The sequence below is a fragment of the Phacochoerus africanus genome, chromosome 2 (genome assembly GCF_016906955.1).
Source record: "Phacochoerus africanus isolate WHEZ1 chromosome 2, ROS_Pafr_v1, whole genome shotgun sequence".
NCBI lineage: Eukaryota > Metazoa > Chordata > Mammalia > Artiodactyla > Suidae > Phacochoerus > Phacochoerus africanus.
In genome coordinates, this window is record NC_062545.1 from 165,329,687 (window position 1) to 165,345,844 (window position 16,158).

Here is a 16,158-nt window from a genome sequence, read left to right on the forward strand (position 1 = left end):
ATCCCCCTATCTCGGGATGAGCACCCAGTGGGTGATGGCTGAGAGGAGAGGAGGGAGGAAGCTGGGAGCATAGGACCTGAGCAGAAACAAGGGGCGGCATGGGTCCCCTCACACACTTGAGGAGCCCCCATTGACCCTTGGTTGCACGACGTAGAATGGGAAGGACACATCAAAGTCAGCACTTCCACTGTTACTGCCCCCGGAGGAGGATACAATCCCCATGACCCCTGAGTCATCAAATGCCTGAACTTCTAGAAGACCTTTTCCCTGTGATGTACATGTTTTCCCAGAATCTTTGGCTGAAGACAGAATAATTCCCAACCCCATGCCAGTAAGTTTTTAAAAGCCACTGAACTCTCATTCTTTTTAATATTCAGATTCAAAATTGCCAAGTGGAAAGAGATTCAAGTCGGAGATGTCATTCGTCTGAAAAAAAATGATTTCATCCCAGTAAGTGGACAAGCTGTGCTGTCTCCTTCCTTGTCCTCCCATCTGACCTGGTGCTCGGTTCTGCCTTGGTGGGGGCGGCGGGGGTGGGGGGGGGCGGAGTGTCTGGGTCATTGGTGTGTTTCCTTTCAAACAGGCTGACATCCTGCTGCTGTCCAGCTCTGAACCTAACAGCCTCTGCTACGTGGAAACGGCTGAACTGGATGGGTAAGTGGGTCTTAGGAGGGCCTGTTCGAAAGCTGACCATGGAGGGCACATTCATTACATTGAAAGCTGTTCACTTGAGGAGCTCCCTTCGTGGCTCAGTGGTTAACAAACCCAACTAGGAACCATGAGGATGTGGGTTCAAACCCTGGCCTTGCTCAGTGGGTTAATAAGGATCTGGCATTGCTGTGAGCTGTGAGCTGTGGTGTAGGTCGCAGGCGAGGCTCCAATCTGGTGTTGCTGTGGCTGTAGGATAGGCTGGTAATTGTATCTCTGATTTGACCCCTAGCCTGGGAAGTTCCATATGCCTCGGTGTGGCCCTAAAAAGCCAAAAAAAAAAAAAAAAAGACAGCTGTTCACTTGGGAGTTCCCTTGTGGCACAAGGGGTTAAGGATCGGTGGTATCACTGCAGTGATTCAAGTCGCTGCTGTGTCGAGGGCTCAATTCCTGGCCTGGGATCTTCCACATGCCATGGGTGCAGCCAAAAAGGAAAAAAAAAGAAAGCTGTGCACTTGGACAAGAAGCCCCGAGATCTGGCCTTGCCTCTACCCCCTGCTGGCTGTCCAGCAGCCTCTCTGTAGGAGACCAGCCTCGCTTGGTCTTTGTCTTATTCTCTAGTTAGTACCAAGTAGGAGCAACAATGATCTGATTCCCTAGTAGACCAGCCTCTCTTTGTCTCATTCAATCTCCATATTTGAAAGTGCCAAACCCCACCTTGAAGGGAAAGTAAAAGGACTGATGACAGAATGTACCCCTGAGCCCTTTGTAAGCTGCTGAGCAGTGTCCAGACTCAGACAAATGACTTAGTATCTATTTCAGGAAAAAAAGAGCAGATTTTTAAAGTCTGTGCCAAGGGGCAATTTTGAATTCTCCCTTTGTTCGTTTTGATTATTTGCTCCCACTTGAAAGAGGATAAAGTTCCATTTTGACCATTTTGACCAGTTTTCAGTCCATTTGTGGAGTGCCCACTAGGTTGCATTAGCTTTACACGGTAGCTCATTTAATCTTCTTAGCACCACTATCAGATGAGTGTTACTTTTTCTCCAAATTTTTAAAAATTTCGTTTTATTTGTAATTTTAGTGAAGCATAGTTGATTTACAGTGTTGATTAATTTCTGCAGTACTGCAAAGGGACTCAGTCATACATTTATATATTCTTTGTCTTTTCCATTATGGTTTATCACAGGGTACTGAATATACTTTTCTGTGCTGTACAGTAGGACCCTGTTTTTTAGCCATCCTGTATATACTAGTTTGCTTTTGCTAATCCCAAACTACCAATCTTTCCCGGCCCCACCCTGCCTCCCCCATGGCAATCATACGTCTGTTCTCCATATCTATGAGTCTGTTTTTATTTCATAGCTATGTTGATTTGTGTTGTATTTTAGAGTTCACATGCAAGTGAGATCATAGGGTATTTGAGGTGAGTGTTAGTATTTCCTCCACGTTCCCCATGAGGAAACTGAGGCACCAGAAGGTGAGGTCTCCTGCCCAAGGTCACACAGTGGGTGGCAGAGTTGGAGTGCTGCTTCCCTGTGCTCACGTTCAAGGCTGGTGTCTGCATTTCCCACTCCCAAGTAAACCCCTTTCCTCACATCCTAGGTGTGCATAAGCTTCTTTCTATGGAGCTGAGATCACCTGCTCTGAAAATCAGTTGGTGGATTGCTTAATCTTGACTAAAAACAGCTATTATTCCCCCATGAAATGAGAGATACTAAATTTTTACAAAGATATACAATCCTAGCATGCCCTGTCAGAGCACATAGAATGGAAAGTTGAAAACCACTGATCACCTTCTTAATACGTGTAAATCCCCACTTGGTATTTATGGAGCTTGTAAAAAGTTCTTGATCATAGGTCAGCAGGCTTGCTCTCCAGAGCACATGTGCCCAGCCTGGCCCTGCGAGTGCTTGCATGTATTTTGCCTTCCACTGTGGCGGTCTATGCCATGTATCTCCTTTCTTAGATAATTATCATCTAAAGACATAGAATTGGGAGTTCCCTGATGGTCTAGTGGTTAGGATTTAGCACTTTCACTGCTATAGCCCAGATTCAGTCCTTGAGCTGGGAACTGAGATCTCACCTGGAGCCATTCCATGCCCCTGCCAAAAAATAAAAAACAAATAAAGTTGAGCAATTGTTTTTTTTAACAAAGACCAAGATTAAATTATTCACTGTAGAAAATAGTACGTTGTCGAGTCTTGACCTTTTCTGTAACATATATGATTTGTAGAATTATCTTAATGTGATTAAATGTGATAGAAGCTAAGTTTTTAAACAGAAATTTGATTGTCCAGGCTGATGGTAAGAATTAAGTTTATAAGAAGGGAGATAGGAAGCCCCCGGGTGCCTCTGTCCTACTCAGATGGCTCACGAACAACAGAGAGGCCAACATTTCCCAGGTCAAGAGCTCTTCCTCTAGTTCAGGGGATAACTTCATCCAAACCTGAAGTTCCAAGGTGAACAGAGAGTTTGAAAATAGAAAAAAAAAAAAAAGGAACTATTTCGCTTTCACTTCCGGGTTTGCCTAATGTTATTTTGTACAATTTTCCTCGTATTCCTTTTCGAACACTGAAATTTGTTCACTTCATTCTTTTTTTTTTTTTTTTTTCCTCTCCCTTTAGAGAAACCAATTTAAAGTTCAAAATGGCACTGGAAGCCACACACCAATATCTCCAAAATGAAAACTCGTTGGCAACATTTGATGGTTTGTGCAAACATGTCTTATTTTCCTTTCAATTGTGGTTGCTTGATTCAGACCCTATTAGTTCAAACCAGAACACCTTTCATATGTGAGTACTTACACAAATCATATCTTTTTTTAAAAGGTTTTATCGAATGTGAAGAACCAAATAACCGACTAGATAAGTTTACAGGAACACTATTTTGGAGAAAGACAAGTTTTCCTTTGGATGCAGATAAAATTTTGTTACGTGGCTGTGTAATCAGAAACACTGATTTCTGCCATGGATTGGTCATTTTTGCAGGTACTTTCAGAGTCCCCTGGGAGATTGATCTATAGGCTCATTAAAGATTTAAAGGCATAAATTGATTTTCTGTCCTTTGTCCGTTGAAACCAAAGAAAGTGTCATTTTCTGGACATGCCAGTGAATTGATTTGCAGAATCGTCAATCCTATTCAATTTTCTGTTTTTAGGTGCTGACACTAAAATAATGAAGAATAGTGGGAAAACCAGATTTAAAAGAACTAAAATTGATTACTTGATGAACTACATGGTTTATACGGTATTTATTTTCTATCTTGGTAGATTGCTGTCCTCTGACCCAGTTTTGTTGTATGTTTTTCTAATGCAGAGGATCTTAGCTCTGTAGGCCAAGTAGAAAAATTCAGAAGGTGCTCCAAGCTTGGATGGGGAGGAGAAGAGGTTTTCTCACCTTTTCTCAGAAATACTACATTTCTAATAGGAGAATCTCCCTAGGAATGTACATTTCAGTGGTAACCAATGAGTGGAGGGATCTGTCAGTTAGGGGAATTGGGCTCCTGAGTCAATGTAGGATTGATTTTACTGCTTTTAGTTTCCCATGGGAATAGTTCTCTTAATAGCAAACCTTGGAGTTCCCATCAAGGCACAGCAGAAGCAAATCTGACTAGGAACCATGAGGTTGCGGGTTCCATCCCTGGCCTCACTCAGTGGGTTAAGGATCCGGCATTGCCATGAGCTGTGGTGTAGATTGCAGACTCGGCTGGGATCTGGCATTGCTGTGGCTGTGGTGTAGGCCAGCAGCTACAGCTCCAATTAGACCCCCTAGCCTGGGAACCTCCATATGCCACAGGTACGGCTCTAAAGACAAAAGACAAAAAAAAAAAAAGCAAACCTTTTTTTTTTCATCAACACATACTATATAAGTCCAAGTATAGGAGTTCCCGTCGTGGTGCAGTGGTTAACGAATCCGACTAGGAACCATGAGGTTGCGGGTTCGGTCCCTGCCCTCGCTCAGTGGGTTAACGATCCGGCGTTGCCGTGAGCTGTGGTGTAGGTTGCAGACGCGGCTCGGATCCCGCGTTGCTGTAGCTCTGGTGTAGGCCAGTGGCTACAGCTCCAATTCAACCCCTAGCCTGGGAACCTCCATATGCCGCGGGAGCGGCCCAAGAAATAGCAGCAACAACAACAACAACAACAAAAAAAGAGAAAAAAAAATAAGTCCAAGTATAGGACAAGTTAGGTATAAGGTGTCCCCAAGACCACCCCCAGTTTTGATGATTCACTAGAAGGACTCACAGAATTCAGTGTATAGTTGTCCTCACCATTAGGACTTACTGTAAGTTATTGCAAAGCAAAATACACAAAGGACGAAAGCTCATGGGGCAAAGTTTGGAGAAAACCAGGCACGAGCTTCCAAGAGTCCTCTCCCAGTGGGTCACAGACACAAGACACCCTTAATCTGCCACTCACCCCCAAGTGACAATTTGTTGACTGTACCAGGGAAGCTCATTAAAGACTCAGCACCTGGGTTTTATCAGGGTCTGGTCTTGTAGGCAATGTCTGCCTACCAAGTACCACAATTCCAGACTCCCTAAAGGAACACAGGTGGGCAGCGTACACTATATTGTTTTATGCAAATGGTTAGGCACAGTGAGCCATTCTTATCAGAGAATAAGAAATAAGGAATCAGGAAAACCTTCTAAAATCTGTGTTCCCTGGTGCCAGCCAACACCCAACCTTGCAAGCAGACCTTCTGAGGATAGTGGTCTCAGGCCTGCTGTGTTAACTCTTCTGCACATCAGGTAGCCCTAAATATTAGGCAGTCCTCTAATTTGCCAAAGAGAATTCTTTTTTCAAATATTTAATTTAGCTTATTCATGAGGGGAAGGGGGTTCCACGTCCTTCTACTCCACCATGTTGATCAATCTGATTGAGTTTGAATACATAAACTTCTAGGGACTTCTACAATACTTTAATTGCATATACATTTTCAAAATTATGGAACAGTAATGCATGAATTGAAGAACCATCTCTTTTGTCCCTGTTCTCATATTTCATGAAAACGTCATTTGAACTTATTTGGTGCCTTTCTCATGTCATTGTCTTGGTTATGGCTAGAGCTCTCACAAGGAAGAAGCTCATCATCTTTCCTTTGTGCCAAGTTCTTTTGAAATATAGAACTTTTGGCATCCGTGTCCAGAAATTTAAATTTGCTCCCCGAAGTTTTATTCCTCCCCACAAATACCCAAATAGGGCTCTTGACGTTTTTATCCATCCCCTAAGTAGATACTCAATTTCCACAATAGAATACTTTCTATATTGCTCCTTAAAGAATCTCACACTTTAAATGATCATTAAATCTTCAGGAATAAGCACCCAAATCTAGATGAAATTTCCTTGCCTGTTTAAAAAAAAGAATCATTTCCATCAAACATTTTTCACAAGTATGCCAATTTAGCATCTTTGAAATGGTTTCATGCTAAAGTAAGGTGTCTTCCTCAAATAGTATATTATTGTTCAAAAGAAAAGTAATTGAGAGAATGTCCAATAATATGAGAATATATAACGATTTGAATGTGAAACACCACCTTTTTGTCTGAAAGATAGAAGAACAAAACCTCACCTTATATGTGGAAGATATATCAATCAACCATAGAAATAGAGTTTTAAAGCACCCTTATGGCACTGCTTATAGTTTAAGTGTGTTGTCTTTACAGACTCCTCAATTATCATAAAAATGTACTAAGGTAAATTAGCGTCTATAAAAATGCATGGGGTCGGCAATCCATCTTGAAAATAAGTTTAACTGTTGCATGTCTTTTAGATATTTGTTGTTCTTATCTTGCTTTCTGCGGGTCTTGCCATCGGCCATGCTTACTGGGAAGCTCAAGTTGGCAATTTTTCTTGGTACCTTTATGATGGAGAAGACGCTACACCCTCCTACCGTGGATTCCTGAATTTCTGGGGCTACATCATTGTTCTAAACACCCTGGTGCCCATCTCTCTCTATGTCAGGTAAGACTATCTTCTCTCTGGGCTCTTCCCAACCTAGCACCTTGAAGTCTAGCAATGCTTGTTTCAAAGGTCCTAAGGAGTAAGTAAGAACATAGCTTTCAGTTCAGAATTGAGGGTAATACACAGAAAGGAAATGAAGATTGGCGTGTCTGCTCTGTACCAGGCACAGCACCTTGTATCTGGCCCTCTGTACAGATAAGGCTACGAGGGTTCAGAGATCAAACTCTATTCCCATGGTTCAGAGATCATTCTCTTGGCAAGATTCCTTCTCATTGGACTCCAAAGCCCAAGCATCAGAAAGAGCTGAATGAACGTTTAGTTGTTTCCCTTTTCAGGTGTCTTCCTCTCTTCTCTCTTTCTTATTACCACCTGCTGCACCTATTGGTTGCAAAACCCTCTGGGTTTCCTGATTGCTACCTTCTAATAGGAATACCACTCTCCCTACCCACCCTCAGCCTCTCCAAATGTTCTGTTTCTCATCTCAACCCCAACTGCAATAAAAGATTCTGGGTTGTATCTTGACAAATGGTCCTCACCTTGTTTTGAGATTACTTCTTGCCTTTTTACTTCTTCTCTTTTTTAATTATCGAAGTTCACTGTCCCTGGTCAATTTAACTTTAGGCCACTGGGAGAGAAATTGTGCCTTGAAATACACCCAGCAGCCAGAACCTGCTCTTAGTTCCAATAAGTAACAGCCCAGAGGCACACAGGACCACATGCACACCTGTAATTAGAAGCATTTATTTTATTTTAATTTTATTACATGTGTATTTGTTTTATTTTTAATTTTATTACATGTAAGCACTGTTATTCTTTTAACATGAAGCAAAGGGGAGTTTCCATTGTGGTTCAGCGGTAACAAACCCGACTAATATCCATAAAGATGCAGGTTCAATCCCTGACCTCGCTCAGTGGGTTAAGAATCTGGTGTTGCCTTGGATTGTGTGTTGCTGTGGCTGTGGCACAGGCTGACAGCTGCAGCTCCAATTTGACGCCTAGCCTGGGGACCTCCATATGCCATGGGTTCAGCCCTAAAAAGCAAAAAACAAAAACAAAAAGTAAAGCCCGAGGGGGGACATATGTTTGTAGTTACTTTAAAAAAAAAGAAAACAAACTAAACACTGAGATGACTTTTACATTAGGGGCAATGTACAGGTTATTTTGTCTGTATCTATAAGTATATGTTAGAAAATAAACTGTATATGTAGTTTTGGTTTTTAAAATGTCATGTCATGTGACTCATCATTTTTTTGTTTCTATTGGAAGTAAATTTCCTTTTATTTTATCTTATTTTATTCTATTTTATTTTATTTTTGCCTTTTTGTCATTTTAGGGCCATACCTGCGGCACACGGAGGTTCCCAGGCTAGGGGTTGAAACAGAGCTACAGCTGCTGGCCTACACCACAGCCACAACAATACCAAATCCAAGCTGTTTCTCTGCCCTACACCACAGCTCACAGCAACGCCGGATCCTGAACCCACTGAGCGAGGCCAAGGATCGAACCCTCAACCTCATGGTTCCTAGTTGGATTCATTTTTGCCGCGCCACTACGGGAACGCTAGAAGTAAATTTCCTTTTAAAGCATATCTCTGCTTTGTTTTTAACCCCACAGTAGCTTTCCATCTCATCCAGAATGGATTCATTGAAGCCACACTATCCCCCTCAAGGCCTGGTGTGAGTTGATGCTCTGCCTTCCACATCCATCCATAACGTCCAGCACCTCCACCCACTTCCTGGGCTCCCCTATCTCTAGCCTTGAACTCCTCAGCTGTACCAGTACCTGCCCCAGGACTTTGGCGCTTGGTCTCACCAGTGCCTATAACCTCCTTTCCCCTCCATATCTACAGAGTTGCTCTTTCTTGTCCTTCGGGTCTCCACTCAAACATCATCTTATCACCCTGGCTTTTCCTGACCCTCTCCATTCTTAAACATCACTTCCTCTGCCTGTCCATCTCCATCTCCCCTTATCCTGCTTTGATTTTCTGCAGAGAATTTTCACCCCTTGATATACTGTATAGTTACTGGTTTATTTCTTTGTCCATCTCCATTAGAAGGTAAACTCCTTGAGAGCAGGGATTTGGTCTGTTTTGTTTACTGATGTGGCCCCTGTACCTAGGCTGGTGTCTGGCACATAGTAGGCACTCAGAAAACACTTGAGGAGAGAAGAAGGGAGTTATTTTTCCGTCTTTTTAGCTTATTATAAAGACATCCAGAGTTCCCGTTGTGGCTCAGTGGTTAACGAATCCAACTAGACCATGAGGTTTCGGGTTCGATCCCTGGCCTTGCCCAGTGGGTTAGGGATCCAGTGTAGCTGTGAGCTGTGGTGTAGGTCACAGACGTGGCTCAGATCCTGTGTTGCTGTGGCCCTGGCATAGGCCAGCAGCTACAGCTCCTGTTAGACCCCTAGCCAGGGCACCTCTGTATGCCGCGGGAGCTGCCCTGGAAAAGGCAAAATAAAATAAAATAAAGACGTCCTTTACCCACTGAACAGTTGCTGGATGTGTAAGCACCTTCCTTCTGAGTTATATTTAATCAGTTACAGTTTGAAAATGGAAATGATCCTTTCAGAATATCGTTTTTTGGACATTCTATAAACTTACACAAATTTAGGACTGTACACCAGGACCTACTATATAGCACAGAAAACTACATTTAATATCTTGTGATAACTTACCATGGAAAAGAATCTGAAAAAGAATATATATGTGTATAGTGTATAACTGAATCACTTTGCTGTACACCTGAAACTAACGCAACATTGTGAATTAACTATACTTCAATTCTAAAATGGTTTTAAAAAAAAGATTTTAGGCAAAAATCTTTGCTTTTTCACAGTGTGATGTCACAATTTAGGGGTTATTTGCCAAAAACCCGTTGCTCTCTTGAGAGCACACAGGGGTGTGTGACCTAGTAGACTCTCACTCCCTTTGCCCTATAATTGGGGACAGAGGTGAACGTGCCATTCCAGTTGTCCCTGGGTGCAATGGGCAATGAGAGAAAAGAGTAGGAATTGCTACAGCGTACGATGCCCCCTGCAGTGTTACCATGTCACTTGCAGGGCTGTGTGTTCTGAACATGGGGGTGCCATGTCCATGACCGGATGTGCTCAGGAGTGACTAGGAAATGACATTGAGAGGCTGCTTTGACCATGAAGCTGGAGAAAGTGTTTAGCCAGGAGAACCCAGAAGCTGGGCACACAGGTCACTGCAGACCTTGTCTCTTTGTATGCAAGCAGCTCGTTCCTGATGCCAAGTGAGGACAAAATCCACTGGCTGCCACCCATATCTGAGAACCCCATCAAAAGTTATCTCTTGTCTTCCTAGCGTGGAAGTGATTCGTCTTGGACAGAGTTACTTCATCAACTGGGACCTGCAGATGTACTATCCTGAGAAAGACACGCCGGCCAAGGCGAGAACCACCACGCTGAATGAACAGCTCGGGCAGATCCATTACGTCTTCTCGGATAAGACGGGGACACTCACACAGAACATCATGACCTTTAAAAAGTGCTGCATCAACGGGCAAATTTATGGTGAGCGGAAGCTGTTACTCCATCCCTGGGCATGTGTGGCTGCAGGCTGCCTTTGCCAAGTTGCTCCCCTCCCACAGCAGAGCACTGGTGCTCATTCTGGTGATGCTTTGGAAGCAAACACCACTGGTGGCATTGGGATTGTGTGTGTGGCGAGGTCAGGAGTCAGCAATAGACACACATTCCTCAAAAAATGAAACTGTCGTGTGAGGCAGCAATTCCTTCCTAACTACACACCCCAGAGAATCAAAAGCAGGGACTCAAAGCGATATTGACATACACATGTTCCTAGCAACATTATTTCTAAGTGCTAAGGTGTAGAAGTAACCTAAGGGTCCATCAGTGGATGAATGGACGGGGAAAGTGGGATCTTATTCTGTCTTAAAAATGAAAGAGATTCTGACACCTGCTACAACGTGGATGAACCTTGAGGATGTTCTACTACATGAAATAAGCCAGAGACAAAGGGACACATATGGTGTGATTCCACTTACGTGAGGTGCTTAGAGGAGTCGGGTTCATAGAGACAGAAAGTAGAATGGTGGTCACTAGGGGCTGTGGGGACAGGAGAATGGGGAGTTGCTGTTCAGTAGGTACAGACTTTCGATTTTAACAGATGGAAAGAGCCACGGAGGGTTGGTGAGAATGGCTGCATGACAGTGAATGTACTTAATGCCACTGAACTGTTCTAGAGAACAAGGATCTATTCTATAGCACAGGGAACTATATTTAATATCCTGTAAGAATTTATAATGGAAAAGAATGTAAAAAAGAATATATACATATGTGTATATATATATATATAGATATATATATGAATATATACATGTGTATATGTATAACAGAAATCACTTTGCCGTATACCTGAAACAAACGCAACACTGTAAACCAATGATACTTCAATTTTTAAAAATGGTTGGGAGTTCCCATTGTGGTGCAGCGGAAATGAATCTGACTAGTATCCACGAGGATGTGGATTCAATCCCTGGCCTCGCTCAGTGGGTTGGGGATTTAGTGTTGCCGTGAGCTGTGGTATAGGTTGTAGACGTGGCTTGGATCCCATGTAGCTGTGTTGTAGGCCAGCAACTATAGCTCCGATTCGACCCTAGCCTGGGAATTTTCATATGCTGCGGGTATGGCCCTAACAAGCAAAAAAAAAAAAAAAAGAAAGGTTTAAGATGGTAGATTTTATATTATGTGTATTTCACTGTGACTATACACACACACACATATAATAGTAGTAAAATACACATATATATATACATATGTGTATATAATAGTAGTAAAATACACATATATATACACATATGTGTGTGTAGATATGTGTGTGTGTGTATATATAGGGGTCAAACCTGAGCCACAGTAGTGACAACTCTGGATCCTTAACCACTAGGCCACCAGGGAACTCCCTCACTACAATTATTTTTAAAAATTGATTTCCATTCTAACATTCTGAAATGTGCTGTATACTTGTAAAAATGTTAAGGCTAATGCTGTATTCACATAGGGTGCTCTAACTTTTAAATAAAGACAATACAATTATTTTCAAAGCTGTAAGAACATTATATGCTTTCCACTTGGAGGAAACTATGCTAAGAGTGGTACTCACATCAGCGTGGAAACGGGGACACTGAGGGCTCAGGAAAGGGGTTCTGCATGTGGTGGCGGTTCCTCCTGAGTTGGGGGAGGCAAAGCAGCTTAAAGACACGATTCTAGCCCCAGCAGTTGCCTCAAAGAGGGACCCGATTCACCAGTATTTGAAGCTCTAGACCAAAAGCCAGCAAATTTTTCTGTAAACAGCTCAGAAATATTTTAGTCTTTGCAGGCCACATATGGTCTGTATCAAATAGTCTTCTTTGTTACGGTTTTTTTCGCAACTCTTGAAAAATGTGAAAAACCATAGTCGAGGGCTGTCCAGAAACAGGCTACGAGGCCCATAGACTGAGCTGTGTTTTGTGTTGTTTTTTCCTCAGGAGACCATCGGGATGCTTCTCAGCACAATCATAGCAAAATAGAGGTGAGTCCTTCTGCTCACGAGATTGAGACGTGTATGAGTTCCCTGGGCTGTACAAAACACCACAGAATGGGTGGCTTAAAACAACAGCAGTGTATTTCTCCACGGCTCTGGAGGCTGGAAGCTTGCAATGAAAGCATCAACCAGGCTTCGCCCCTTCTGGAGGCTCTCGGGCTGAATTTGCATCTTTTGTTGCCTCTTCCTAGCTGCTGAGGTTGCCTGCAATCCTCGGCATTCCTCGGCTTGCAAGTGCAACACACGGAAGTCGGCCTCTGTCATCACATGGCCACCTCCCTGTGTGACTGTCCAGGTTCCTCCCCTTTTATAAAGATGCCAGGCATTGGGTTAGGGCCCACCCTAGTCCAGTGTAACCTCATCCGAACTTGATCACATCCACCAAGACCTGACTTCCCTATCGGGTCCTATTCCCAGGCACCAGGGGTTAGGACTGTGATATTATCTTTTTGGAAGGACATGATTCAACTCACAACAGGGTGTTTTTTCTTGTTAAGACAGCTGTGAGTCTCCTGTTACTTTAGAATGTGTTAAAATCCTAAGGTGATGTCTGCAGGGAGCCAGGGCTTCAGAGACAAGCTCCTGTCATCGGTGAAGCCCAAGCTGTTTGTTTCCAGTCAAACTTTCTTTTCCTCCTCTACGTCCTCCAGCAAGTGGATTTCAGCTGGAACATGTATGCCGACGGGAAGCTTGCATTTTACGACCATTATCTCATTGAGCAAATCCAGTCGGGGAAGGAGCCGGAAGTGCGACAGTTCTTCTTCCTGCTGGCGGTGTGCCACACGGTCATGGTGGACAGGTTCGACAGTGAGTGTTGCTCTCGCATCTTGAACATTGGAGACCAGTTGTTTTAGTTTATGGGGAACTCATGCTTGGGACTTGTGCTTGGGACAAACTTGATGAATCTCCACTCGAGCAATGAATATCTATGGGCCCTCCCACTAGATGGTATACAGGCCAGCAAACCATCAAATGGCCTCCTGGCCTCTGAAAATCTGTACCTCCTTTGCAGTTCTTGCTCCAGCCATGTTTATCACTTTGGAAATGAAATCATATTAGATATCAGTAATAAGAAATAACTGACTCTTGCACTATAAGAATCAAAATCTCCCCACTGAGTGCTTAACATTTATGGAGAGTGAAGAGTCAAACCTTTTCTGAATCATAAGTGGACTTTAAACTGGGACAATCAGAGTTCCTGTCACGGCGCAGTGGTTAACGAATCTGACTAGGAACTGTGAGGTTGTGGGTTCCATCCCTGGCCTTGCTCAGTGGGTTAAGGATCCGGCGTTGCTGTGAGCTCTGGTGTAGGTTGCAGATGCAGCTCAGATCCCGTCTTGCTATGGTTGTGGTGTAGGCCAGCAGCAACAGCTCCAATTCGACCCCTAGCCTGGGAACCTCCATACGCTGCAGGAGCAGCCCTAGAAAAGGCAAAAAGACAAATAAAATAAAATAAAATAAAATAAATAAACTGGGACAATCTTTACTACAAAATAATTTCAGAGAGAACTTATTTCCTAGATTCACATATGTTTGGGCTTTGAAATAATAGCAGCCAATGCCTAGGCCTCCTTCAGGGGCCTTTTTCATTTGAAGGGGCATAATTCATGTGCAGTTGCATGAGAACCAGCAAAGCTGACTTGTAGGTTCCTTGGTAAAATTCTTAAAGGTGGCTGGTGCCAGCTTTGTTACAGCAAGTTTGTCCCATATCAGTGAAAGCTAGGTATTTTTTTCACATATGAACCCAATAATAAATTATATACACATGTGCATTCTGGAAAGAGCAAAAGGTGCCCTTTTGGCATGTGCATTCTCCACTTTCATCAGCCCAGCATAAGAATGTCCTTCTCTGTTTTCCAGTCCTGAGGTTTCATATGTAGGGGATGAAGTCTTCAGAGGAGAAATAGGCATAAAAGCTAAATGCATAGATGCTATCTGTGATCTCTTGCCAGTTTCAGAGAAATTCTTCCTGCAAGGATGACTCTAATAGGGCAATAAAGCCAAGATAACAGCAGAATTCAAATGGGGGTAGATACCTGGAAGGAGCTATTAGCAGGCCAAATGGGGGAAGATAGAAAGGATAAGACCAGCTCACGAATAACCAAAGCAGAGGTCAAAGTTCAAAGCCTGTTTGACTAGCCAAGCACATTTTACTTGTAAGATAAGGAGCAAATATGATATTTTTAAGCAACTTGGTTCTCTTAGTTTTTGACTCGTTTGTGAAGTTATTATACTTTATTTTCGAGTGTGTGGTGTTATTTTGAAAGCTAACCTGCCAACTTAGGCAAGTGTGTATTCCTCTTACAGTCTCTATTTCTTCTTTCCCCGTTGGGATTTGATGGGAAGAGCCTGTGTGCTACAGCAGGGCCATCCCAGTTTTGGTTCCTGCCATCACACATGGTACAGACCACGGTCTTCTGTCTGGGCAGTAGCTTCTTCAAGGTTGCAGGAGGAAGACGGGAGTTCACAGTCCCATCGGCCTAACATCGTGCAGCGCTTGGTTTCACTGTCCACCAAGGCAGAATTGTACATCCCAAGGAATCTTTCCCCACGTAGCATGTGCTAGGCAATTGATTTACACATTGGAAATGGAGGCAAGTTGGATTTCTAGATGCAAGAGATTAAAAGAGAAATTGATTTTGGCTTCGATACATAAAAGCACCTTGAAAGGGTCCACAGGAAAGGACCTTTGGGATAACCCAGAAAGTAAGTACAAAGACCTGGCGGAGCTCAGACAGCAGGTTGAAACTCATTTTAGGAGATCCTGCTGTTGTGCAGTGGGTTAAGTATCCAACTGCAATGGCTCTGGTCACTGTGGAGGTATAAGTTCAATCCCCAGCCCCAAGCAGTGGGTTAAAGGATCCAGTGTTGCTGGAGCTGTGGCTTGGATTCAGTCCCTAGCCTGGGAACTTCCATATGCTGGTGGGTACAGCCATAAAACACATGCACACACAAACAAGAACCCTTATTTTAGCTGAGTCCTTCCACTCTGCCATGTTAATGTGTCTCTGCACTTGCAATTTCATTTTCCCTCTTTTATAAGAATAAGGGAGATTGATTCATCTTTTATTGTGTATAACATCAACAAAAGAGGGGAACACAACAAGGTTCTATTGTATAGCACAGGGAACTATATCTAGTCTCCTGAGATATATATATATGCATAACTGAGTCATTTAGCTATACAGCAGAAATTGGTACAACATTGTAAATCAACTGTTTTATTTTATTTTATTTTATTGTCTTTTTAGGGCCACACCTGTGGCATATGGAGGTTCCCAGGCCAGGAGTCGAATCAGAGCTGCAGCAGCTGGCCCACGTCACAGCCACAACAACATGGGATCCAAACTGCGTCTGTCACCTACACCACAGCTCGTGGCAATGTTGATCCTTAACCCAATGAGCAGGGCCAGGGATCAAACCCACATCCTTATGGATACTAGTCAGGTTCATTACTGATCAGCCATGACGGGATTTTTAAATTTTAAATATTTATTTATTTATTTTTATTTATTTAATAGCTACATCTGCAGCATATTGGAAGTTCCTGGACCAGGAGTTGAATCCAAGCTGCAACACCAGCAACACCAGACCCTTTAACCCACTGCACTGGGCTGGAGAACTGAACCCGTGGCTCTGCAGCGACCTGAGCCACTGCAGTCAGATTCTTAACCCACTGCACCACAGCAGGAACTCCTTCAACTATGCTTTAAAAAACAAAACAAAAACAAAAGACAGGGGAGAGAATCCGTTCTTATATGTTCAACAGACAGTTTGTATGGCCCAAGTGTTGAGTACATTTAGAGACACATGGAGACTACATGTGGAAGTGGTGTTAGTTTTCTATTGCTCTGCGGTGGCTCACCACAACTCAGTAACTTAAATCACCCCTTCATTCACTCTCATTTCTTTAGGTTAGAAGTCTAGACATGGCATGACTTTAAGGCTAAGGATCTCCCTGAAGTCAAGACCGGGCCACGTTGTCATC

The 16,158-nt window shown here is 43.2% G+C and overlaps 1 protein-coding gene across 1 annotated transcript in view; it reads left to right on the plus strand.

Moving 5' to 3' along the window:
- Positions 1-16,158, plus strand: part of ATP8B1 (ATPase phospholipid transporting 8B1) — a 128,440-nt gene that overhangs the window by 85,197 nt on the left and 27,085 nt on the right. The window contains exons 7-15 of the mRNA XM_047767064.1: positions 378-450; positions 584-654; positions 3,276-3,358; positions 3,480-3,638; positions 3,808-3,896; positions 6,420-6,610; positions 9,936-10,144; positions 12,115-12,158; positions 12,821-12,977. Of these exons, the coding sequence (XP_047623020.1) occupies positions 378-450; positions 584-654; positions 3,276-3,358; positions 3,480-3,638; positions 3,808-3,896; positions 6,420-6,610; positions 9,936-10,144; positions 12,115-12,158; positions 12,821-12,977 (1,076 nt within the window). The remainder of the gene's footprint in view (positions 1-377; positions 451-583; positions 655-3,275; positions 3,359-3,479; positions 3,639-3,807; positions 3,897-6,419; positions 6,611-9,935; positions 10,145-12,114; positions 12,159-12,820; positions 12,978-16,158) is intronic.